This window comes from Bufo bufo, chromosome 6, assembly GCF_905171765.1.
Source record: "Bufo bufo chromosome 6, aBufBuf1.1, whole genome shotgun sequence".
Taxonomy (NCBI): Eukaryota; Metazoa; Chordata; class Amphibia; order Anura; family Bufonidae; genus Bufo; species Bufo bufo.
In genome coordinates, this window is record NC_053394.1 from 430709160 (window position 1) to 430736551 (window position 27392).

General features: G+C 48.3%; 1 protein-coding gene across 2 annotated transcripts in view; it reads right to left on the reverse strand.

Moving 5' to 3' along the window:
* Window positions 1–27392, reverse strand: part of DNAH9 (dynein axonemal heavy chain 9) — a 186428-nt gene that overhangs the window by 157207 nt on the left and 1829 nt on the right. For both annotated transcript variants that reach the window (XM_040434702.1, XM_040434703.1), the window contains exons 2-5: window positions 12793–12989; window positions 11348–11503; window positions 10320–10450; window positions 3094–3305 (exon numbers count right to left, since the gene is read on the reverse strand). In XM_040434702.1, coding sequence (XP_040290636.1) covers window positions 3094–3305; window positions 10320–10450; window positions 11348–11503; window positions 12793–12989 — 696 coding nt within the window. The remainder of the gene's footprint in view (window positions 1–3093; window positions 3306–10319; window positions 10451–11347; window positions 11504–12792; window positions 12990–27392) is intronic.

Genomic DNA, 27392 nt, shown 5'->3' on the forward strand with positions numbered 1-27392 from the left:
AGCACCCTAGGACCAGAGAAGTGCAACGGCTGCCACGTTAGCTATGGCACCTACATTTCGCTCGGGAAGGGAAAAAATAGGGCCGCACGGTACCACAAGGAACGACAGGTGCACACCACAACTAGGTAAGTGCAATGGCAACCGAAGAATGCCCTCTATTTCACCTAAAAAGAGGGAAATTGGGCCGCATGGCACACCATACAGCCCGACAGGTGTAACGACTGCAGCATCAGAGACGGTGCAGGCACTCACCTAAGAAGGGAGCAAGATGGCTGTTTGGTGCACACTAGATGAGGTTGCAGTGGCAACGGCACTACAAAGTGGCCTCAATATCTCGTCCAGTAAGGGAGAAATAGTGCCGCAAGGTACACCATAAGGCCAGACAGGAGCAATGGCAACAGCTCCTGGAGATAGAGAAGTTAAATAAAAATGAAGGGCACAAGGCGGCAGCCTGGTGCCCACTAGAACCAAACAGAGGCAATTGCACAGCAATTGAGAGTGGCCTCTATATCTCGCCGAGAAGGGAGAAATAGTGCCGCACGGAACAATAGAGCCCGCCAGGGATACTGGATACAGCATCAGGAGATGGCGTAGGGACTCTACCCATGAAGGGAGCAAGGTGGCTGGAAACAGACAGGTGCAATTGCTACGGCAATTGAAGGCGGCCTGTGTATCTCGCCCGGTAGGGGGAAATAGTGCCGCATGGAACATCTAACCAGTCAGCAGGAACTCTACCTATGAAAGTAACAAGGCAGCTGGAAACAGACAGATATAATCGCCACGGCATAGAAGCCGGCCTGTATTCTCTGGTACAGGCATTACAAAAGAACGTTTAGAGGCCGAGAAGGGGAGCCAACCCTACAAGTGGCGTCTGCCTGAATTATCAGCTTGCCTAGAACATAGCCCCTGGATAGGGGAACCAGGAAGGTCTGTCGTGCACAGCCTACGAGGGCGTACATACCAGAGACACCGTGTAGGTGTCCCAGTTGCTAAGCACGGAGACGGCTGCCTTACCTGTGCGGTAATTACCTGTGCAGGCAGGAGGGCGCCATCCGAAAGTAAACTAGAGGGGCACCAAACCTGGTAGGGTAGGTACCATCATGCACGTTTGACCTGACCACGCAGAGGGATTCTGCACGGTGGAAGACCGCCTGATGCTCTGTTCCGAGGGAATCGGTGCAGAGGTGTCCCCAGAGGCAACTGACAGAGAAGGCTTCGTCACCAGCCTCCGGCCTGTCCTGGATGCCGGGGAGGGGTGGAAGCTAGTTGAGACCACCCAAGGGAGGTTCATGGGTTACTCCTTGCGTGACCCTGTATCTTAGCGTGCGCGTGGCTCAGGGGGGAAGGAGACCGCAATTTGTAGGTAGCACTCCAGCGAATCCGCCAGGGGCTGAAGGATCGACATGGAGGGAGCCCATTCGCGGGGGGGAGGTCCCCTACCACAAAAGGGTGGGAGGGGGGACAAGGCGACCACGTGGAAACCTCCGTAGACAACGGACGCACGAAAATCGTGGCGATCCGATACGGAGGCTGGGAGAGGAGGCCCCATAGAGCAGCAGGGCTGACCTATCTGACCCCGGAAACAACAGTTCCCAAGAGGTGCTGCAGCAGCTATATAGTAGGCAGGAAACCTCATTCAGGTGGCAGGGCTGCAGGAGAATGCAGCAATAGAGAGGGGAGAGAGGGAAGGGGCCTGTGGAGCAATTCAGCCAGAGGCTGCCTACCGGACCCCAGGAGCTGTGCAGCGCACCCAGCGCAGAAGATGGCGACCGGAGATAGCTGCCGGAGAAAGAACCGCCCCTCAGAGAGAGAGCAGAGAGCCTGGGGCCGGCTTGGCAGGCAGAAGAGGCCCCTCCCAGGCTCCCCACACGGAGGGGAGGAGACGGAGTAAGCCCGGGAAGAGAGAAGGTGGGCGGGGAGTTGCGGCCTAGTAGGCCCGAAAAGCCGGGGACTAAAGTAATGGAGCGCGGCCGTTCGCTCCCGCGATAGTGCCCCAGAATTGCCGCGACGAACGGGGGCCAGGTGGGGGAGAGAACTGAGGAAGAGACCCCCAGGGAGAGAATATCGGAAGCCAGGGGCTTCAGGGGCCAGGAAACAGCTGAGAGAAAAAACCCACAAGCTATGTAGCAGAGGCAAGGCAGCTTATCAGAGGCAAGGCATTGTCCCACACAGCAATAAAAGCTGTATCATGTATCCGGGTAGGCAACCTGAGGGGGGAACGCGTCCAGGCCCGGAAAGGAGGGTGGGATCCCTAATCTAACATACTCACCCTCAGACGTCTTCAGGCGCGGCAGTAACCACCCCCTCGGTGGACTCAACACGGGAACCGTGGGACTGCCGGAATTCCACTGCGGAAGCAGATTTGGGGACTGGGTGGCTGCCAGGTACCAGAGTACGCACCCGCAGGGGGGCAACTAAAGTGGAACACGATGGCTCACCCCTGCCGCAGGCCGAAACCTGCAGAGAACGAAAAAATGATTAAAGAAAAAATGAAATAAAATAAAATAGTAGCAGGATGACCTGCACAAAAAGCAGGTCAGGTCTGCCTCCTATGGACACTAGAACAAGACTGAGCTCCTAGTGTCTGTGGAGAGGGTATAGCCCAACGGGGAGGAGCCAACACTTTTTATGTCTAGTGTCGCCTCCTAGTGGTAGTTGGACATATGTCCATGGTGCTGTGTCCCCCAATGCCATGCACGAGAAATGGCAGTACTACCGGGGCGATAAGATTTAACCACACTTTATTTTAGTATAAAACTAGACATAAACAAAGTCATCGGGTCTTAGTTTAGCTACGCGTTTCACCGACGCTCCGTCAGGGGTCAGCCTGAAGAAGCCGACGGAGCGTCTGTGGAATGCATAGCTAAACTAAGACCCGATGACTTTGTTTATGTCTAGTTTTATACTAAAATAAAGTGTGGTTAAATATTAGCGCCCCGGTAGTACTACCATTTTTTAACTAAACTTATCTGTGATAAATAGGAGAAACTGAAACTTTCAGCCCCAGAAAAATAAGTATAAAATTGTAGTAGCATGATAAATGTGTCCCCACATCCACAGTAAAATGTGTGAGAACATACCCGGCCGACTTACCTGCTGGATGAACAGGTTGCAGACCTCCTGCATCAGGACGATAATCCGCGCAGGGGTGTTGTAATATTTGGACTGAGCCCACACCAGGCACAACACGTGCATGAGAGGGACAATCATCGGCTTCACCTCGTTGAATTCAACGTTTTCTATTTCTTCAAAATGTCGCTGGAGGGGCTTCAGATAGAGATTAATATCCTGAGCTTCTGACAGGGCTGGGAATAGAGACAGGACACAGACAGATGAAAACAGCAGCTGCTGTCATACTTTGTTACAATGTAGCAGTGCATGCAAAATGTATCAGTCTTCAGTCTGATTGTACAGACTGGATACAAGTGTAACAATCCCTTTAACAAACTTGATCCCAGCTCTGGCCCCCAATGCAATGGCTGGGATCAGAGGCAACTCCGATACTGGCCGATTAACCCACATTAGATTCTGCAGTCAATAGCAACTGTGGCATCTAGGTGGTTAGACACAGGAATGGGAACACACCAGTGCGACGACCAAACCGTTAGGGCACCTTTACACGCGGCAGATTTTGCAGCAGAAAATTCAGCAACTGAAAATCTGTTTCTTTTACCTTAATGGAGCTTACAGAAATCCATGCGCTTGCCGCCCCATTCAAATTTATGGAACTGGTTTTCAGTTGCGAATTTTCTGCTACAAAATCTGCCGCATGTGAAGGTGCCCTTGTATATTTGATCTAATGATCGGACTGTGAAGTCCTCTAGCAGGACTAATAAAACAATAAGTAAATAAAAAATAAAGTTTAATAAAGTGTATTAAAAAAAAATTAAACCTAATGGTACATCACCAAATTGTAAAAATGTTTTTAGGTAAATTATATTATAAATTAAACTTTTGAAAAAATTATATAAAAGTAAAAAGACAAAGAAAAATTATTTCCATAAATGGTGGTTAACGTGTTAAGGACACGTATCTGGTATCGCTGCACTGGTAACATAGCCAAAATAGCTTTTTTAGTTCCTCCACCACCTACAAAAAATATATATAATAAAGTAATAAGAGTTAATCAATACTTTATCTATCCCAGAACTGTTCTATTAAAAAATATGACTTGCCACAGAAAAAACAAGCTCTTATTCAGCTACTGTACATCGACGGAAAGATTAAAAAGTTAGGACTCCTGGAATGCGGCAGTGTAAAAATTATTTGATTTTCACAAAATGTGCTACTATTGTGCAAAAGTAGTAAAAAGAAAAAACTACATGTATCGCTGTAATCATACCGACCCGAAGAATCAAAAGGCAACGTCTTATTTAGGCCTCTTGCCCACGAACATAAGAGCTCCATGCCCGTGCTGCGGACTGCAAATTGCGGTCCGCAAAGCAAGGGCACCGACCGCGGAGCAGCCGTCCAATCTGCAAAAGGATAGAACAAGTTCTATTTTTTTGTGCAACCGAAGCACAGAACGAAACACCACGGAAGCACTCCGTAGTGCTTCTGTGGGGTTCCGTTCCATGCTCCCATTCCCCACCGCATCTCCAGATTTGAGGAGCCATTCAAGTGAATGGGTCCACGTCTGTGATGCGGAATGCACGGGAGCACTATGGCTGTGTGCAAGAGGCCTAAGGTACTGTTCCGGCCGGGTGAACAGCCTGTCGGATCTGTCCTGCCGCTAGTGAATGCGTGCCCCCGGACTACCGTCCGACCCCATTGACTATAATGGGGGCGGGGCAGAGTTCTGGCGGCAGCTCAGTAGCGCATACCGAGAGGCCACTGGAATAAAAGTACGACATATCGTACTTTTATTTCGGCGGCCTCTCGGCATGCGCTGCCGTGCTGAAGCCGGAACTCCGCCCCGCCCCCATTATAATCAATAGGGCCGGAGCGGTAGTCCGGGGGCACGCATTCACTAGCGGCAGGACGGGTCGTACTTTTATTCCGGTGGCCTCTCGGCATGCGCTACCGTGCTGCCACCGGAACTCCACCCCACCCCCACTATAGTCAATGGGGCCGGAGTGGTAGTCCGGGGGCACGCGTTCACCAGAGGCAGGACGGATCCAACAGGCTGTTCACCTGCTGGAAGTCCGTGGCGCTAGTGTGAAACTAGCCTATAATGCTGTGAATTTAAAATGCAAAAAAACAATGACTGTCGTTTTTTTCCACATCCCCCTCCAAAAGAAAGTTTTAATAAAAGTCAAGGGGGTCATTCACTAAAGCCAGTTTGTTATAAAAAAAGTCGACTGTTTAACGTCCGTGTGACAATATCTTTGTCGCATGCTATGTTTTTACACCATCCTTACTAGGGTGAGGCAGGCAAGCCAAATTCGCTAACAATTACGCTTGGAAACACGTGTAATGGTTGGCCAAAAACGACTCCTGTCAGGGGCTGGGGCAGTATACACTCCAGGAGCACGGAGGATGTGCCTAATTTATAATGAGGTGCATCCTCCGGCAGCGCAGGGGGGAATCAAAGACCGTGGTAAAAACCTGATCTTTCATAAATGTCACATGGACCCAAAATTATGTCATAGAAAAAAAAAAGAAATCATCCTGCAAAAAAAATGGCTCTCTGAACATGGAGACTCAAAAGCTAACCTTAACCCCCTCAGCCCCCCTAGCTTAAACACCCTTAATGACCAGGCCACTTCTGACCTACACTACTTTAACCGTTTATTGCTCGGTCATGCAACTTACCACCCAAATGAATTTTACCTCCTTTTCTTCTCACTAATAGAGCTTTCATTTGGTGGCATTTCATTGCTGCTGACATTTTTACTTTTTTTGTTATTAATCGAAATTTAACGATTTTTTTGCAAAAAAATGACATTTTTCAATTTCAGTTGTAAAATTTTGCAAAAAAAACTACATCCATATATAAATTTTTCTCTAAATTTATTGTTCTACATGTCTTTGATAAAAAAAAAAATGTTTGGGTAAAAAAAAAAAATGGTTTGGGTAAAAGTTATAGCGTTTACAAACTATGGTACAAAAATGTGAATTTCCGCTTTTTGAAGCAGCTCTGACTTCCTGAGCACCTGTCATGTTTCCTGAGGTTCTACAATGCCCAGACAGTACAAACACCCCACAAATGACCCCATTTCGGAAAGTACACACCCTAAGGTATTCACTGATGGGCATAGTGAGTTCATAGAACTTTTTATGTCACAAGTTAGCGGAAAATGATGATTTTTTATTTTTTTTCTTACAAAGTCTCATATTCCACTAACTTGTGACAAAAAATAAAAACTTCCGTGAACTCACTATGCCCATCACGAAATACCTGGGGGTGTCTTCTTTCCAAAATGGGGTCACTTGTGGGGTAGTTATACTGCCCTGGCATTTTAGGGGCCCAAATGCGTGAGAAGTAGTTTGAAATCAAAATCTGTAAAAAATGACCTGTGAAATCCTAAAGGTGCTCTTTGGAATGTGGGCCCCTTTGCCCACCTAGGCTGCAAAAAAGTGTCACACATGTGGTATCTCCGTACTCAGGAGAAGTTGGGCAATGTGTTTTGGGGTGTCATTTTACATATACCCATGCTGGGTGAGATAAATATCTCGGTCAAATGCCAACTTTGTATAAAAAAATGGGAAAAGTTGTCTTTTGCCAAGATATTTCTCTCACCCAGCATGGGTATATGTAAAAAGACACCCCAAAACACATTGCCCAACTTCTCCTGAGTACGGAGATACCACATGTGTGACACTTTTTTGCAGCCTAGGTGGGCAAAGGGGCCCACATTCCAAAGAGCACCTTTCGGATTTCACCGGCCATTTTTTACAGATTTTGATTTCAAACTACTTCTCACGCATTCGGCCCCTAAAATGCCAGGGCAGTATAACTACCCCACAAGTGACCCCATTTTGAAAAGAAGACACCCCAAGGTATTTCGTGATGGGCATAGTGAGTTCATGGAAGTTTTTATTTTTTGTCACAAGTTAGTGGAATATGAGACTTTGTAAGAAAAAATAAAAATAAAATCATTTTCCGCTAACTTGTGACAAAAAATAAAAAATTATAGGAACTCGCCATGCCCCTCATGGAATACCTTGGGGTTTCTTCTTTCCAAAATGGGGTCACTTGTGGGGTAGTTATACTGCCCTGGCATTCTAGGGGCTCTAATGTGTGGTAAGTAGGTAAATGACCTGTGAAATCCGAAAGGTGCTCTTTGGAATGTGGTCCCCTTTGCCCACCTAGGCTGCAAAAAAGTGTCACACATGTGGTATCGCCGTATTCAGGAGAAGTTGGGCAATGTGTTTTGGGGTGTCTTTTTACATATACTCATGCTGGGTGAGAGAAATATCTCGGCAAAAGACAACTTTTCCCATTTTTTATACAAAGTTGGCATTTGACCAAGATATTCATCTCACCCAGCATGGGTATATGTAAAATGACACCCCAAAACACATTGCCCAACTTCTCCTGAGTACGGCGATACCAGATATGTGACACTTTTTTGCAGCCTAGATGCGCAAAGGGGCCCACATTCCTTTTAGGAGGGCATTTTTAGACATTTGGATCCCAGACTTCTTCTCACGCTTTAGGGCCCCTAAAATGCCAGGGCAGTATAAATACCCCACATGTGACCCCATTTTGGAAAGAAGTTCATAGAATTTTATTTTTTTTGGCACAAGTTAGCGGAAATTTTTATTTATTTTTTCTCACAAAGTCTCCCTTTCCGCTAACTTTGGACAAAAATTTCAATCTTTCATGGACTCAATATGCCCCTCACGGAATACCTTGGGGTGTCTTCTTTCCGAAATGGGGTCACATGTGGGGTATTTATACTGCCCTGGCATTCTAGGGGCCCTAAAGCGTGAGAAGAAGTCTGGAATATAAATGTCTAAAAAATTTTACGCATTTGGATTCCGTGAGGGGTATGGTGAGTTCATGTGAGATTTTATTTTTTGACACAAGTTAGTGGAATATGAGACTTTGTAAGAAAAAAAATAAATAATTTCCGCTAACTTGAGCCAAAAAAATGTCTGAATGGAGCCTTACAGGGGGGTGATCAATGACAGGGGAGTGATCAATGACAGGGGGGTGATCAGGGAGTCTATATGGGGTGATCACCCCCCTGTCATTGATCACCCCCCTATAAGGCTCCATTCAGATGTCCGTATGTGTTTTGCGGATCTGATCCATGTATCCGTGGATCCGTAAAAAAACATACGGACATCTGAATGCAGCCTTACAGGGGGGTGATCAATGACAGGGGGGTGATCAATGACAGGGGGGGACCAGGGAGTCTATATGGGGTGATCACCCCCCAGTCATTGATCACCTCCCTGTAAGGCTGCATTCAGATGTCCATATGTTTTTTACGGATCCACTGATACATGGATCGGATCCGCAAAACACATACGGACGTTTGAATGGAGCCTTACAGTGGGGTGATCAATGACAGGGGGGTGATCAGGGAGTCTATATGGGGTGATCACCCCCCTGTCATTGATCACCCCCCTATAAGGCTCCATTGAGATGTCCGTATGTGTTTTGCGGATCCGATCCATGTATCCGTGAATCCGTAAAAAACATACGGACGTTTGAATGGAGCCTTACAGGGGGGTGATCAATGACAGGGGGGTGATCAGGGAGTCTATATGGGGTGATCACCCCCATCATTGATCACCCCCCTGTAAGGCTCCATTCAGATGTCCGTATGTGTTTTGCGGATCCGATTCATGTATCAGTGGATCCGTAAAAATCATACGGACGTCTGAATGGAGCCTTACAAGGGGGTGATCAATGACAGGGGGTGATCAGGGAGTCTATATGGGGTGATCAGGGGTGATCAGGGGTTAATAAGTGACGGGGAAGGGGGTGTAGTGTAGTGGTGTTTGGTGCTACTTATTACTGAGCTACCTGTGTCCTCTGGTGGTCGATCCAAACAAAGGGGACCACCAGAGGACCAGGTAGCAGGTATATTAGACGCTGTTATCAAAACAGCGTCTAATATACCTGTTAGGGGTTAAAAAAAATCGCATCTCCAGCCTGCCAGCGAACGATTGCCGCTGGCAGGCTGGAGATCCACTTGCTTACCTTCCGATCCTGTGAACGCGCGCGCCTGTGTGCGCGCGTTCACAGGAAATCTCGCGTCTCGCGAGAGGACGCGTATATGCGTCCAGGAGGAATGAATCAACCACCTCCAGGACGCGTCGCTGCGTTCGGCGGTCCGGAGGTGGTTAAAGGGGTTGTCCCACGAAAAATATTCTACAGTTTTCAACCCAGCACCTGCATCTGAATACTTTTGTAATTGCATGTAATTAAAATTTTTGCATAGTCACTGAGTTATTCAATACAATGTATCTGTATAGCGCCACCTGCAGTTTGTTCTTTTTCTTATTTCTTTGTCCTGCTCACTGAGAAGGCCGCACATGCTCAGTTTCATCCTTCAACTGCCTCCTGAGCTGTGATAGGGAGAGCATGGACACGCCCCCTGAGCTGCAGCAGAAAGGCCACTCCCCTTGAGATTTCAGCTTGATATAAATCTAGCAGAGCAATGAATGAGGAGATCTCTGGATCCATGCGAGGTCCAGGGCTGGTTCTAGCTTTGTTAGAAAGAGGTTGGCATGTGCTATATGATGTCTGATTTTCATTTTTTACAGTATTCATGGGACAACCCCTTTAAGGCCTCTTTCACACGAGCGGATGCATTCAGTGAAACTCGCACCATTTTACAAGCAAGCTTCAGTCAGTTTTGTCTGCGATTGCGTTCAGTTGTTCAGTTTTTTCCGCACGGGGGCAATGCGTTTTGATGCGTTTTTCACGCGCGTGATAAAAAACTGAAGGTTTACAAACAACATCTCCTAGCGACCATCAGTGAAAAACGCATTGCACCCGTTTTTCACTGATGCCCCATTCACTTCTATGAGGCCCAGAGCTGCGTGAAAAATGCAGAATATAGAACATGCTGCGATTCTCACGCAACGCAGAACTGAAGCGTGAAAAAATGTACACACGCTCATTGAAGTGAATGGGTCAGGATTCAGTGCGGGTGCTATGCGTTCACGTCACGCATTGCACCCCCGCGGAAAACTCGCTCATGTGAAAAGCGGCCTAAGGGGTTAATTAGGGTTTATGAGGGATCCCAGCTCCAGTTTAGGGTAGGGCTCAGTCTGTAGGCTATGGAACAATAATGCCACAAGCCACAGAGCAGGTGTTTCAAGGCGCGGTATTTTCTGGAGTAACTTTCTTCCCTGCAGGACTGTCATGTCTCAGTCACCCCAGAATGTCACGTGCGGTGTGGATGTCCTTTTACCTGCCACGACATCCCTGAACAAGGCCTTGAACGCCGGGAAGTAGCTGCTCTCCACTCTCTCCAGAAGCTCAGCCATCTTGCGCACCTTCCTGGTCTTGAGCTGATTGTAGATACATTCCAGGTCTGCATATCTGGAACAATACGTATATAAGGCCTTATTCACAAGTCAGTAAATCACGGAGGTGTGCCGCCCATGTTCTCCACAAACAGCACACGTAGCCCTTGATTTTAATGTGTTTATTCACACATCAGTGATTTTTTTTTCCTGACCCACGGAAACATGAATACGGATGACAAATGGATCCAAACAACGATTCTTTACGGATTTATGTTGCGGATCACAGACACGAATGTGTGAATTAGGGCTAAGAGGCTCATAAAAGTATTGTATGTAAATTAAAGGGGCTGCTTTCTTCAACAAACAGCGCCCCTCTTGTCCAAGGGTTGTGTCCGGTATTGCAGCTCATTCTCACTCACTTGAAGACTGCAAACAGTGAACAAGAGTGGGGATTTGTGAAAGAAAGCCGCTAGGGATGAGCGAATCGACTTCGGATGAAACATCCAAAGTCGATTCACATAAAACTTCGTTGTAATACTGTACAGAGCAGGAGCTCCGCACAGTATTAGAATGTATTGGCTCCGATGAGTGGTACCTTGGAACCGAACCCGAGTTCTGGAAATAGTTTTTCACAGTACAAATTCATTTATGAAGTTATTACGCGAAGTCTCGCGAGACTTCGCAAAGCAATAACTTCGGCTCCAGGGAGCCAATACAAAACAGGAGCTAAGTACAGTATTGGAACGAAGCTTTATGCGAATCGACTTCAGATGTTTCATCCAAAGTCGATTCGCTCATCCCTAAAATCCGCCATGTCTTTGTAATCTCCTTTACACACAAGCTTACAGCTGCAGCACTTGTCACTGGAGGAACAGTTTATTCTCCAAACACATCCAAAGCTCCGTTCACAACTGTGGGCTCCTGCTCTCCCACACACAATGCTCTCTGATCTCGGGATCTCATACTGCACCTGTTTTTCCAGAAATCGAGCTCCACGTTGGGGTTTGGATTCTTCCCTAGTAATAGTTGATCAGAGGATTCGCTCTTCAGCACCCCACGAACCTGATGGCTCCAGTGAATGATGGCCGACTCAATGGCGTGAACGATCGTCTTGTCCAGGTTGTCGCTGCAGAAAATTAGATGCATGCTTATTTTACAGCAGCACAACTCCTGCTCTGGGTAAACAAAAGATCCTCTGTGCTGCTGGGAGGGGAGGAACCTGCTCCATCTATAATGTAACTCTCAGCCTGTGATCTCCACAAGATCAGCACACTCCTTTCCTGAAATCCTCTGTGCTGCTGGGAGGACCCTGCTCCTTCCACTATGTAACGCTCATCCTGTGACCCCAAGATCAGCACACTCTTCTCTTGAAATCCTCTGTGCTGCTGGGAGGACCCTGCTCCTTCCTCTATGTAACAGTCTGTGACCTCCACAAGATCAGAACGGTATTCTCCTGAAATCCTCTGTGCTGCAGGGAGGACCCTGCTCCTTCCACTATGTGACTCTCATCCTGTGACCTCCACAAGATCAGCACACTCCTCTCCTGAAATCCTCTGTGCTGCTAGGAGGACCCTGCTCCTTCCACTATGTAACTCTCATCCTGTGACCTCCACAAGATCAGCACACTCCTCTCCTGAAATCCTCTGTGCTGATGGGAGGACCCTGCTCCTTCCTCTATGTAACTACCAGCCTGTGACCTCCACAAGATCAGCACACTCCTCTCCTGAAATCCTCTGTGCTGCTGGGAGGACCCTGCTCCTTCCACTATGTAACTCTCAGCCTATGACCTCCACAAGATCAGCACACTGCTCTCCTGAAATCCTCTGTGCTGCTGGGAGGACCCTGCTCCTTCCTCTATGTAACAGTCTGTGACCTCCACAAGATCAGAACGGTATTCTCCTGAAATCCTCTGTGCTGCAGGGAGGACCCTGCTCCTTCCACTATGTGACTCTCATCCTGTGACCTCCACAAGATCAGCACACTCCTCTCCTGAAATCCTCTGTGCTGCTGTTAGAACCCTGCTCCTTCCACTATGTAACTTTCAGCCTATGACCTCCACAAGATCAGCACACTCCTCTCCTGAAATCCTCTGTGCTGCTGGGAGGACCCTGCTCCTTCCTCTATGTAACTCTCAGCCTGTGACCTCCACAAGATCAGCACACTCTCCTCCTGACATCCTCTGTGCTGCTGATGTGGTCCTATTTCCGCTCCCTCTCATATTCTACCCTTATAAACCTGGCTTCTACTCTGCTCTGCTTTCTTGCTCTCTGGATGCAGCCTGTGGAAGTGTAAAGTGTAAGTGTAAAGAATGGAGGTTTTTCTTCTGCCCCCTCTATGGAGTTAGATACAGCACAGTACCTATACACTGCCCCCCTTTGGCTGTCACCGTCAGGCATACCAGGAGACTCCACTTACTTCTTCTCGCTCTCGTACTCGATGTACTCCAAACTCTCGGACCCCGAAGGCAGCGGCAGCAACGTCTTCCCCCGCACCTGACCAACCATTACAAAGGTGCTGCTTTTCAGGTCGTTGACGTGACGCATGACGTCCTGGGACACGACCAGCGGCCAGTTCTGATGGTTCTTCTCATTGGCCAGGACTGGGACGATGACCTGGGAGAAGACCATTTGTTACCTTCACATGACTGCCATGTCAGCTGACAACACTGAGGGCAGCCAGGGCAGTGCCACAGGAGTTGTCACCGCGCTTCCCACACATCCTGAATGGCATTTCAAGGCTCTCAATCTCCCTGCCTCATGTTTTACACTTCAGCTTTGTGCCTCATGCTTTACACTGCAGCTATGCACCTCATGCTTTATTACACTGCAGCACTGGCTCCATAAGGACACAGCTATACTCACTGGGGCACATTTACTATAGTGCAGGGGTGGCCAACCTGCGGCTCTCCAGCTGTTGTAAAACTACAATTCCCACCATGCCCTGCTGTAGGCAAGGTAGATAGGTGTAGGTAGTCTGGGCATGCTGGGAGTTGTATTCTTGCAACAGCTGGAGAGCCACAGGTTTGCCATCCCTGCTATAGTGTCTGCGCCTGTTTTCAGGAGTATTTTTAAAGTCTTATTTACCAGCTGTTTAATTCTTATTTTGAGGCTAATTTCGAAGTTGTCTTTGTTTTGCGCCTCATTTCCGATGTATTTCTGTAGGTGCGCCTTTTTTGTGCCTGAACTGGGCGCATAAATATTATTATCTCACTTCTACTCGACTCCTGACCAGGCTTATTTTCCTGTATATTTTGAGGGGAAACCTGTGCAGTTTTCTGCATTGACAGAGACGTAACTTTTTTCCAGTCATCTGTGCAATTTTTTCAGGCGCAAACCAATGAGACAAGTCTTAGTGACTATGAACCTGTCTTAGAAGAAAACAACCACTAGAGGTCAGACCTAAACCAAATACCATTAAAGAGGTATTCTGGTTGTTACACGTTATCCCCTATGCACAGAATAAGGGATAACTATCAGATCGGTGGAGGTCCTACCGCTGGCTCCTCCACCGATCATGAGAACGGGGCCCGTAAGCAAGTGACAAAACAAGCGTCACAATCAAACAAAAAGTCACCTTGCGCTGTTGGTGTTAATTCACACCATGCGTCAATTCTGCCTCAAAGAGTCCTTGACCACAGCAGCACCAACCTGTTTTCACGCCAAACCGGTAGCAAACCTTCATCCAGACACAAGGCTCCCAGATCCCAACACAGAGACCTGGCTTCTGAGCCCAGCTGCCTATTTAAAGGGGACCTTTCACCAGAATAAAGTATCTAAACTGACTATACAGACGTGTAGAGCGGCGCCCAGGGATCCCCCTGCACTTACTGTTATCCCCGGGCGCCGCTCCGTTCTCCGGTTATAGCCTCCGGTATGTTCATAGTTAGGCTCCACCCAGGGGAACCTGCCGGCGTCTCTTTCTCCTATGCTGTAGCGCTGGCCAATCGCAGCGCTCAGCTCATAGCCCTGGGCGCCGCTCTACACGTCTGTATAGTCAGTTTAGATACTTTATTCTGGTGAAAGGCCTTCTTTAAGGACAGCCAGGTGCTGTCAAAACCCGGATCGGCACTTAAAATCCGGTCCGGTATTTGACCTCACCTGGCTGTAAATCAGCCCAGCAGCACATGCTGGGAGGAAAATACCTGTTTTCCCAGACCAAACCTCTCACTGTGTCACAAAAACTAAAAAAAGACGAGCTAATTAAATGTGCCCCAGTAACCCCCTATTTGCTGCACTGTCTGTGATTGGGTCGGCCTCCAATCTGCCTATTGCCTTATCAAAGGTTCAGACTGTTTCTCTCCTCCACTGTCCTGCTTTACACTGCAGCTCTGATCATTCAGACTGGCAGTGGGAAGTTTGTGCATAGAAAGATCATTTTCCAGGGCCCAAACATGCAATCTTGATGAAGTCAGAGTCACTTCTCGCCATGGCGACAGATGAATCTGCCCATAGTTATTCATGTAAGAAGCCGCACATACAAGCCACGAGCACACACACAGACAAGCCATGCATACACAGAAACCGCGCACACACACCAGCCACACACACAAGCCACGTACACACACAAGCCGCACACACAAACCACGTACACACACAAGCCACACACACAAACCACGTACACACACACCACGTACACACACAAGCCACACATACAAACCACGTACACACAGAAGCTGGCACACACAAAAGCTGCTCAAACACAAGCCGCACACACAAGCCACGTACACACACGAGCCGCACACAAACCACGTACACACACAAGCCACACACACAAACCACGTACACACAGAAGCCGCACACACAAACCACGTACACACACACCACGTACACACACAAGCCACACACACAAACCACGTACACACACAAGCCACACACACAAACCACGTACACACACACCACGTACACACACAAGCCACACATACAAACCACGTACACACAGAAGCTGGCACACACAAAAGCTGCTCAAACACAAGCCGCACACACAAGCCACGTACACACACGAGCCGCACACAAACCACGTACACACACAAGCCACACACACAAACCACGTACACACAGAAGCCGCACACAAACCACGTACACACACAAGCCGCACACACAAACCACGTACACACAGAAGCTGGCACACACAAGCCACGTACACACACAAGCCGCACACACAAACCACGTACACACAGAAGCTGGCACACACAAGCCACGTACACACACAAGCCGCACACACAAACCACGTACACACAAAAGCTGCTCAAACACAAGCCCCACACACACAAGCCGCGCTCGCGCACACACATGAGCCTCTCACACACAAGCCACACACACATCCTTCATGATTAGGAAATAAAGTGAAGACACGTTCCGGCTGAACACACTGATTGTATCTGCCCATTAGAGGAGCTGGCTCAGCATCTGTCCCATTATTCATCTCACCTAATTCATTTCAAGTGAGAAGAGGAAGATACTCAGATCAATGCTGCCATCCAGTGGCCAGGACAGGGAAGAACACCAGCTACAAGGTGAGAACTACAGGGGCCACGTCCAGCACTGAGGGGGGAAGTAACCTTCATCAGTGACTTGCTTGTGGACTTACAAAACTGGTACCATTTGGACAAACCCCAACTCCCATCATCCTCCAGATGAATGGTTTCTCACTTAAGAGACAACCTCCCCACCCCCCAGCAGATCCATAAGATCTAATGAATATAAACCCATCAATTAATGTCCACAGTCCCAAAATAGGACTGCTTGTTCAGTGTCTGCACAAAACCTCTGGAGATTTACATTCAGGGAAAGAAAAACCTCCCCGATTATAGAAGATCAGCTGAGCTGTTAGCGGGTATCTGTCCATAAGACCAGCAGAATACTGAGTGCAGCTCTGGAGAATAATACAGGATGTAACTCAGGATCAGTACAGGATAAGTAATGTATGTACACAGTGACTGCACCAGCAGAATAGTGAGTGCAGCTCTGGAGTATAATACAGGATGTAACTCAGGATCAGTACAGGATAAGTAATGTATGTAGACAGTGACTGCACCAGCAGAATAGTGAGTGCATCTCTGGAGTATAATACAGGATGTAACTCAGGATCAGTACAGGATAAGTAATGTATGTACACAGTGACTGCACCAGCAGAATAGTGAGTGCAGCTCTGGAGTATAATACAGGATGTAACTCAGGATCAGTACAGGATAAGTAATGTATGTACACAGTGACTGCACCAGCAGAATACTGAGTGCAGCTCTGGAGTATAATACAGGATGTAACTCAGGATCAGTACAGGATAAGTAATGTATGTACACAGTGACTGCACCAGCAGAATACTGAGTGCAGCTCTGGAGTATAATACAGGATGTAACTCAGGATCAGTACAGGATAAGTAATGTATGTACACAGTGACTGCACCAGCAGAATAGTGAGTGCAGCTCTGGAGTATAATACAGGATGTAACTCAGGATCAGTACAGGATAAGTAATGTATGTACACAGTGACTGCACCAGCAGAATAGTGAGTGCAGCTCTGGAGTATAATACAGGATGTAACTCAGGATCAGTACAGGATAAGTAATGTATGTACCCAGTGACTCCACCAGCAGAATAGTGAGTGCAGCTCTGGAGTATAATACAGGATGTAACTCAGGATCAGTACAGGATAAGTAATGTATGTACACAGTGACTGCACCAGCAGAATAGTGAGTGCAGCTCTGGAGTATAATACAGGATGTAACTCAGGATCAGTACAGGATAAGTAATGTATGTACACAGTGACTGCACCAGCAGAATAGTGAGTGCAGCTCTGGAGTATAATACAGGATGTAACTCAGGATCAGTACAGGATAAGGCCTCTTTCACACTTGCGTTGTTGGGATCCGGCATGCACTTCCGTTGCCGGAGGTGCCTGCCGGATCCGGAAAAACGCAAGTGTACTGAAAGCATTTGAAGACGGAACCGTCTTCCAAATGCTTTCAGTGTTACTATGGCACCCAGGACGCTATTAAAGTCCTGGTTGCCATAGTAGGAGCGGGGAGCGGGGGAGCGGTATACTTACAGTCCGTGCGGCTCCCGGGGCGCTCCAGAATGACGTCAGAGCGCCCCATGCGCATGGATGACGTGATCACATGGATCACGTGATCCATGCGCTTGGGGCGCCCTGACGTCACTCTGGAGCGCCCGGGGAGCCGCACGGACGGTAAGTATGCTGCTCCCCCGCTCCCCACTACACTTACCATGGCTGTCAGGACTTTAGCGTCCCGGCAGCCATGGTAACCACTCTGAAAAAGCTAAATGTCGGCTCCGGCAATGCGCCGAAACGACGGTTAGCTTAAGGCCGGATCCGGATCAATGCCTTCCAATGGGCATTAATTCCGGATCCGGCCTTGCGGCAAGTGTTCCGGATTTTTGGCCGGAGCAAAAAGCGCAGCATGCTGCGGTATTTTCTCCGGCCAACAAACGTTCCGTACCGGAACTGAAGACATCCTGATGCATCCTGAACGGATTACTCTCCATTCAGAATGCATTAGGATAATCCTGATCAGGATTCTTCCGGCATAGAGCCCCGACGACGGAACTCTATGCCGGAAGACAATAACGCAGGTGTGAAAGAGCCCTAAGTAATGTATGTACACAGTGACTGCACCAGCAGAATACTGAGTGCAGCTCTGGAGTATAATACAGGATGTAACTCAGGATCAGTACAGGATAAGTAATGTATGTACACAGTGACTGCACCAGCAGAATAGTGAGTGCAGCTCTGGAGTATAATACAGGATGTAACTCAGGATCAGTACAGGATAAGTAATGTATGTACACAGTGACTGCACCAGCAGAATAGTGAGTGCAGCTCTGGAGTATAATACAAGATGTAACTCAGGATCAGTACAGGATAAGTAATGTATGTACACAGTGACTGGACCAGCAGAATAGTGAGTGCAGCTCTGGAGTATAATACAGGATGTAACTCAGGATCAGTACAGGATAAGTAATGTATGTACACAGTGACTGCACCAGCAGAATAGTGAGTGCAGCTCTGGAGTATAATACAGGATGTAACTCAGGATCAGTACAGGATAAGTAATGCATGTACATAGTGACTGCACCAGCAGAATAGTGAGTGCAGCTCTGGGGTATAATACAGGATAAGTAATGTAATGTATGTACACAGTGACTGCACCAGCAGAATAGTGAGTGCAGCTCTGGAGTATAATACAGGATGTAACTCAGGATCAGTACAGGATAAGTAATGTATGTACACAGTGACTGCACCAGCAGAATAGTGAGTGCAGCTCTGGAGTATAATACAGGATGTAACTCAGGATCAGTACAGGATAAGTAATGTATGTAGACAGTGACTGCACCAGCAGAATAGTGAGTGCATCTCTGGAGTATAATACAGGATGTAACTCAGGATCAGTACAGGATAAGTAATGTATGTACACAGTGACTGCACCAGCAGAATAGTGAGTGCAGCTCTGGAGTATAATACAGGATGTAACTCAGGATCAGTACAGGATAAGTAATGTATGTACACAGTGACTGCACCAGCAGAATAGTGAGTGCAGCTCTGGAGTATAATACAGGATGTAACTCAGGATCAGTACAGGATAAGTAATGTATGTACACAGTGACTGCACCAGCAGAATACTGAGTGCAGCTCTGGAGTATAATACAGGATGTAACTCAGGATCAGTACAGGATAAGTAATGTATGTACACAGTGACTGCACCAGCAGAATAGTGAGTGCAGCTCTGGAGTATAATACAGGATGTAACTCAGGATCAGTACAGGATAAGTAATGCATGTACATAGTGACTGCACCAGCAGAATAGTGAGTGCAGCTCTGGGGTATAATACAGGATAAGTAATGTAATGTATGTACACAGTGACTGCACCAGCAGAATAGTGAGTGCAGCTCTGGAGTATAATACAGGATGTAACTCAGGATCAGTACAGGATAAGTAATGTATGTACACAGTGACTGCACCAGCAGAATAGTGAGTGCAGCTCTGGAGTAAAAGGCCACCTGCACACATTACAGATTACGTATGATTTTTCCACATGTATTTTTGCGCAGTACAGCGATGTAATACAGTGTGGATTTGGTACAGAAACACAGAGAAATCAGCATGAAAAAAAACACGTGGAATTTCTGTTTTATGACCCGTGTGCAGGTCACTTAATACGGGTGTCAGGAGCTGTCGGATCACTTTTATGTGGATCACACTTTGTAATTGCACAATGTGCAGTAAACCCAACTTTCTATAACTTTGCGGATCGGTTGTGATTGTTTCGCAGAGCAGTGAGCTGTCCACCCTGGTGACCTTTAGTAATGGACACTCATCATCTTCATCATCGCGCCTTCTATTCAATGACAACTCAATCAGTTTGAATGGCTGCCACTGGCCTCAGTGTTCTCTGTGGGGAGGCCCCGGGACAATGTGCCGTCCCTGTGGAAACTGTACACACAACCCTGTCATACTAATGGCCCGTGGCCCTTTAACCCTTGAAATTCCACTGAAGGACTGAAATGCATGTAATCCGGTTATCCCTGTGTCAATAGCGGAGCTGAGCTATGGATTATCTGCCGTATGATCAATAGGCAAGGGTTGTGTGCGGCTCCATGGCAGTATGAGTCTCAGGGAGACGTCACAGAGTGGACTACCCCCGGGAGTCCCTCTATAGGACTGACCATCACAGAGTGGATTACCCCCCCAGGAGCCAATCTATAGGACCGACCGTCACAGAGTGGATTACCCCCGGGAGCCCCTCTATAGGACCGACCGTCACAGAGTGGATTACCCCCGGAGCCCCTCTATAGGACCAACCGTCACAGAGAGGATTACCCCCGGAGCCCCTCTATAGGACCAACCGTCACAGAGAATATTACCCCCCCAGAGCCCCTCTATAGGACCAACCGTCACAGAGAGGATTACCCCCCCGGAGTCCCTCTATAGGACCGACCGCCATGGAGAGGATTACCCCCCCGGAGCTCCTCTATAGAACCGACCGTCACAGAGAGGATTACCCTCGGGAGTCCCTCTATAGGACTGACCGTCACAGAGAGGATTACCCCCGAGAGTCCCTCTATAGGACTGACCGTCACAGAGAGGATTACCCCCGAGAGTCCCTCTATAGGACTGACCGTCACAGAGAGGATTACCCTCGGGAGTCCCTCTATAGGACCGACCGTCACAGAGAGGATTACCCTCGGGAGTCCCTCTATAGGACCGACCGTCACAGAGAGGATTACCCTCGGGAGTCCCTCTATAGGACCGACCACCACGGAGAGGATTACCCCCGGGAGTCCCTCTATAGGATCGACCGTCACAGAGAGGATTACCCTCGGAAGTCCCTCTATAGGACCGACCGTCACAGAGTGAATTACCCTCGGGAGTCCCTCTATAGGATCGACCGTCACAGAGTGAATTACCCCCGGGAGTCCCTCTATAGGACCAACTGTCACAGAGAGGACCCCCCTGGGAGCCCCTCTATAGGACCGACCGTCACAGAGTGGATTATCCCCGGGAGCCCCTCTATAGGACCGACTGTCACAGAGTGGATCCCCCCTGGGAGTCCCTCTATAGGACCGACCAGAGATCTGCTACATCTGAATGACCGCTATGTGATAGTACAGCCGCTGCAGGGGAGACGTCCGGCCAGGAGCCAGAACAGCTGATAACTGTGGGGGCTGCATTCTGGCAGGATCTCTGCTTGCTGTTGAATGGAAACAGTCACATTTGTATTCAGAGCCTGAGAGGCTGTGTTTCGCTCACCGAGCACTGCCCACCCTGAAACGTCTTACGGCTTTATTCACACACTGCGGTAAATGGGGGAGGGGGTTCCTGAAACTGCAGCATAGAGACATGGCCGTGCCAGCTCTCAACCGAGTATAGGTATTCAGCCTCTGCATGTAAACAAGAATGCACTCATTCAATGACAGCAAGCAGAGATTTTGAAAACGGTCAAAAAATGGAAAACCTAAGGCCGCATTTACTAACGTCAACGCACTTCGATGCTATTGTAAATCCGTGGCAAAGGCTGGCTCGATTTGGCACATTTAGTTTCAGAAACTAGCGGCACAGAGTAACGAAAAAAGGGGCGTGCTGGAGTGGGAAAATGGGAGTGGCCTAAGATGCCAAATTTTGTGCCACAGTTCTGGCGTAAATTTATGTCACAGTAATGTAAGGTTGGGGATATGTAATGTTTTGTGCTGCTGTGGTGGCGGCCGCCATGTTTGTAGATGTTTGGGCAGGGAAGGGGCAGCCATGGCTCTGGCTCACTAGAACGGGCGTTGTGTACATGTGACCAGGGGCATGGAGGTTCCCACCGAGTGAGGTCAGAGGTTGCACAGGTGATGCACGGAGATCTGTGTAAGCAGCTGACCGCAAAACGCTACGGCCACTCCACCACAACCTATGGCTGACAACAGTAGTGGCAATTGTTACTGTTAGATTCCAGTAAAGGTTGTCAGTAACAGAACTGTTCCCCCGGCTTCTCGCCCCATCTGTCAGGCGGTCCGGACCAGGCTGACATTGACCTGACCTTGACTGTGCATCTATTCAGTGCAGGGAGCGGCAGCGCTGTGTGGACCTGCTCCATCATGCGGCTGAGCAAACATCGCCGCGTTGCTTTATGCAGCTCCATCACAATGAGTAATCGGCTGCAGTTCTACCCGTTAACCCACAAACTGCTGGATGGCGTGCCAATGTAATTTGGGCAGAGCAGTACGACTACGTTCATTAGTAAAGGCGCACTCGTGGGTTAATTTGCACCCCGCTTTTATGTCAGAAGCGCTGTGTGAACAGCGCTCACCTCATTTCCTGCAAATGCATCTACCTAAGGGTTGTCTCCTACTGACAGATTGCTTTGCGTGCCAGTACCCCACCATTTTCCATATCTCTGCTTGCTGTCGATGAATGGGGACACCCTTGTTTACATCTTGCGGCTGAAAGGGTTTGAGGAGAGTTTACCAATCATCAAATCCAGATCTAGTCCTGCTCACACAGCTGACGTGCTGTTACCATGTATCAGTGTAGCCGTACAAGCCCGGTCACCTTGATCTGGGCGACAACCACTAAAAGCAGCCATTGCAGTGCCCACGAGGTTGTCACCCAGCTTTCCGCATTGGTATGCACTTACGTTCCCACAGCTTTATGTTGCCTAATCGAATAATGATGTGTCATTCTTCACTGACATACTGGAATTCTATTCATTAACCAGGAAAATCTGGAAGAACAGTATTATTATAGATCCCTGTGGCACAGGTGTAAAATAAAAATCGAAACTGGCTGCCCCACAGACATTAGACCGGCGAACAGCAACCTGCATCACTCCCAGCATTCTCCATGCTGTTCTATGGGAGTTCCTAGACGTGTGCATGCTAGGAGTTGTAGTTTCACAGCAGCTGGAGTGCCAGAGGTTGTATTAGACTGATGGAGGACCCGTATTGAAGTCGGAGATTTGTAAAAAGGGCAATCAGCAGGGGCTGTGACCCCACACCCATAATACTCCATTCATCCCTGGCACCGTCTACTTACTGTCATTCAATAGCAGCCGCTCTGTACTAACCCAGCGACCCGTTCACCCCTTGTACCGGCAGGTGACACATAAAAGCCACCAGAAATCCACCGTGAGATTGACGGCGGCGGGTAACCGGAGACGACTTATATTATTGTTGGCGTTCCCATCTAATCCTTTAATGTGGGGTCCGGTATAAAGCGGCGGGGGGTGCGGGGGCTTCTGGTGGGGACGTTGTGTAATAGGAGTCATCAGAACCTGCATTATTCATCTTGACAGAATAGGCGCAGTCATGGAGCGAGTAAAAACCTGACCGGAGAGGAGGTCGGACAATGGGTCAGCGATCCAGATCAACGGCGGCGGGAAAGAGGGTCACGATGTCCACCATTTACAGCAATGGCAGCGTGACTCTAGAAAACAACTACCACTCCCGCTGACTGACGCAGAAAGTACCGACTCCAGAGATGGCGCCATACCTGAGCCATTCATCAAGGGGTCGGAGGGAGGGAAATAGAGAAGCCCGATTTACCAGCTCCACCGCCCTGATCGCAGCATCCACAGCGACGCTGTGTGCGGAACCGCTGGGATGATGAGAACGGGGGTCCGGTGTCCCCCCTGTATGAATGTGCGGCGTGCAGTGGATAGCTTGTACTTGGAATACCCCTTTAAGGCCTCACTCATTCTGGGCCACTAGAAACAAATTTTTTGTTTTTTTAGTGCTGCATTTAAAGAGCCATAACTTTTTATTCTCCGGTTTACATAGTTTTTTGTGGCATGAACTTTTTATTGACCAGTAGTTTTTTATCCATTTTTTTGTTGAGTTAACAGAGAAAAAAAAACTTAAATATAAATAAGATGTTAACGCTATTGTATGGGCCACGCAGTGCTGCCATCTTTTTAGTTTAAAAAAAAATATATTTTTTAACTTTTTATTTTTTTTATTTTATTAGGGCTCATGCATACAAACTTATTTTCTTTCCGCGTCCGTTCAGTTTTTTTTGCGGACTGTATGCGGAACCATTGATTTCAATGAAGTAACTCTGTGTGCATTCAGTTTCTGTATGTCCATTCCGCCAAATAATAGAACTTGTCCTATTATTGTCCGCACGCGGCTACATGCACGTGTGCTCCCCGTGGCCGTATTGCGGCCCGCATACAGCAGGTCCGCAATACATGGGCACCGGCCGTGTGCATTCCGCATCACGGATCGTGGACCCATTCACTTGAATGGGTCCGCAATCACGGAGATGCGGAACGGAGGCACGGATCGGAACCCCACGGAAGCACTACGGAGTGCTTCCGTGGTGTTTCTGGCTGTGCCTCCGCACCGCAAAAAAGTAGCGCAAGTGAATGGGTCCGTGATCCGCATGCGGCTGCCCCACGGTCTGTGCCGCAATTTGAGGTCCGCAGCGTGTGCATGTAGCCTTACGGACAAGGATAGGACTGTTCTATTAGGGGCCGCACCGTACAGTATTAGAATGTATTGGCTCCTATGTGCGACACTTTGCGAAGTAATAACTTCGGGTCATCGGAGCCAATACAGTCTAATACTGTACGGAGAGCTGGCTCTATACAGTATTCTAACAAAGTTTTAATGCGAATCAACTTTGGATGTTTCATCCGAAGTCGATTCGCTCATCCCTAATGGTAAACCATCAGTGATCGAGAGGAACTGATGGGCTGACAGAGGGAACACCCTTCCTCTCACAAGCTCCTTAAATAACACAACCACAGCATCTAACGGGTTAAACAGACGGGATTAAGGCCCCTTTCTCACGAGCGTGACGGATTAGGTCCGGATGCGTTCAGTGAAACTCACACTATTTTGCAAGCAAGTTCAGTCAGTTTTGTCTGCGATTGCGTTCAGTTTTTTCTGCACAGGTGCAATGCGTTTTGATGCGTTTTTCACGCGCGTGATAAAAAACTGAATGTTTACAAACAACATCTCTTAGCAACCATCAGTGAAAAACGCATCACACCCGCACTTGCTTGCGGATGCAATGCGTTTTTCACGCAGCTCCATTCTCTTCTTTGGAGCCAGGGCTGCGTGAAAAACACAGAATATAGAACATGCTGCGATCTTCACGCAACGCAGAACTGATGCGTGAAAAACAACGCTCGTGTGCACAGCCCCATTGAAATGAATGGGTCAGGATTCAGTGCGGGTGCTATGCGTTCACCTCCCGCAACGCATCCGCGCGGAAAACTCGCTCGTGTGAAAGGGGCCTAAAGGTTTCTCAGAACCCCCCCATGACAGCGGTCACCTCCCGTATCACCTTTTGATCAATCCTCTTGATACACATGGACGTCATGGAGTGTCAAGGGGTTAGAGGGGATTTCCGGGATTCCTATATTTATGTCCTATCCTCAGGATAAGTCATAAACATCTGATTGGTGAAGGTCCGACACCCGGCAGCCCTACCGATCAGCTTCTCACAGCTAACCGAGCACAGCGCCGTACAGTGGCCGTGCTTGGTATTGCAGCCCAGGCCTGAGCAGCGCCTACGCCATGTGACCGGTGAATGTGTTGTCAGTCAGAGGATCTTGATGATCCTGAGGATAGGTCCTCTAAATAGTAATCCTAGAAAATCCTTCTAATATTGTTATACATTATATCATTGAAGAGATGGTGAAAATGGCAACATTTATCCAAATATTCCTGTCTATCGGGGCAGATATCTGCTGTGTGATGACCTCTGATGGCGTCCATTACACTGCCCATACCCAGCTTTCCACAGATCCTGCGCAGGACACAAAGCTTAGTCATTTAGCGGGGTTACACCCCATCGACCCTCTCTATGTGGGTGTCTGTGGTTACTGATCAGTCAGCCATAGATGTCCGTTACGTTCCCACACTCCCACTCGCCTCGGCTGAGTGCACTCACAGACCAGCTAAATTATTGCCTTACATCTGTCCAGACCTACTTGCAGTTTGTTACAGTGTATCAGTGCATGTCTCTACTATAGTACATCCCTGTGCCTGATTTCACAGAGGTTTCTTCTGTTGGCTCCATCGGCTGCCGTATGTACAGAAGGAAAGAATAGCTTCTAGGGAGGATATGTCCATATATATATGGCACCAGCTGGGGGGGGGGCTCCGTACATGTATTGCTGAGCCTTGAGGTGTGGATAATACATACCGTACCCACAGCCTGTCATGGGCCGTGCTCCATCAGATGCCATTGTTGAGGCATTCTCCTCTAGAATCATTGCTCCTATAGAAAAACACAGCGCCACCAGGAGGAGGATGGTTTGCCAGAGAATTACCTACACTGGATACAACTGCAACAAACCCTCAGCTGCTGAGCAGCATATGAATGTATAAGGAGGTCCTGAGCACTAGACACAAGCAGTGATCATGGCTTCAGGCCAGTTTCTGTTTCTGAACAGTCAGGACGTCCTCAATCTGATGTGGATGATAATGGAACAATCAGGGGTGGACTGGGACCCTGGAAAATATACTAAAAGTGGCCCCGTCTTGTAGGGCCAGCAATACCATATTGCGGCACATTATACCACCCCAACAGAGCCAAATACCACAGTCCATCACAAAATACTGCTGCCACCAGCACAAAATACATCCCCAAAAACTTCCACTGGCCGCCCTCCTGGGCACGTTCTATCTTTTCCGCGGGGGCGGCCCACGGTGTGCTGTCGGCATCTTTTGCAGCCCCACTGAAATGAATGGGTCCGCATTCATTCCGCAAAATTGCAGAAGAGATGCAGACACAAATATACGGTCGTCTTGAAAATGTTGCTGGAAATCTCAGGGGTAAAAAGATCTGAGCAATCTCTGTTACAACTGACACCCCCTGCTGATGGTGCAGGCTCAGCTCCTGAGTCTGCGCCATTACCACGCTGTACATGCAGTGTCCGTCAGGCTCTACAGCAAAGTTTGTGGCACAAAACGCTTTTATGGTTAACAGATCCGGCAGGCTGTCCAGGCAGAGAACATGTTGCCGGACTTCACAGGATCCAGCCTAGCCGGATACTCATATTCACCGACGGACCCCATTGACTATAATAGGATCCAGGTAGGGGGGGGGAATCCAGCCTATGTCCGGCTAAAAGCTAGCTTTCGCTCAAAAACCTTTGCATGTAACGTTTCTTGTCTGGAAGAATAATACCGCCACTTATGCCAGAAAGCATCCAGATCCCCACCAGATACTAATAATGTGTACGGGTTACGGCGGTGAAAGGCAGTATCCAGCTAGGCCGGATCATGTGATCTGTTAAACAGAAATGTGAACCTACCCTTGGCGCATGTCCTCGTGGGACTGAAATCCTGCAGATTTGCCAGAGAAATGGTGGAGATTTTTAAGAATAAAATAAAATTCTGTGTAAACTGACCTGTGGTGCAGATTTTACATCCTCAGCATGTCCATTTAGGACTCTTGCACACGACCGTATGGCTTTTTCAGTATTTTGCGGTCTGCAAAAAACAGATCCGCAAAAAAATACGGATGACGTCCGCGTGCATTCCGTTTTTTGCGGAACGGAACAGCTG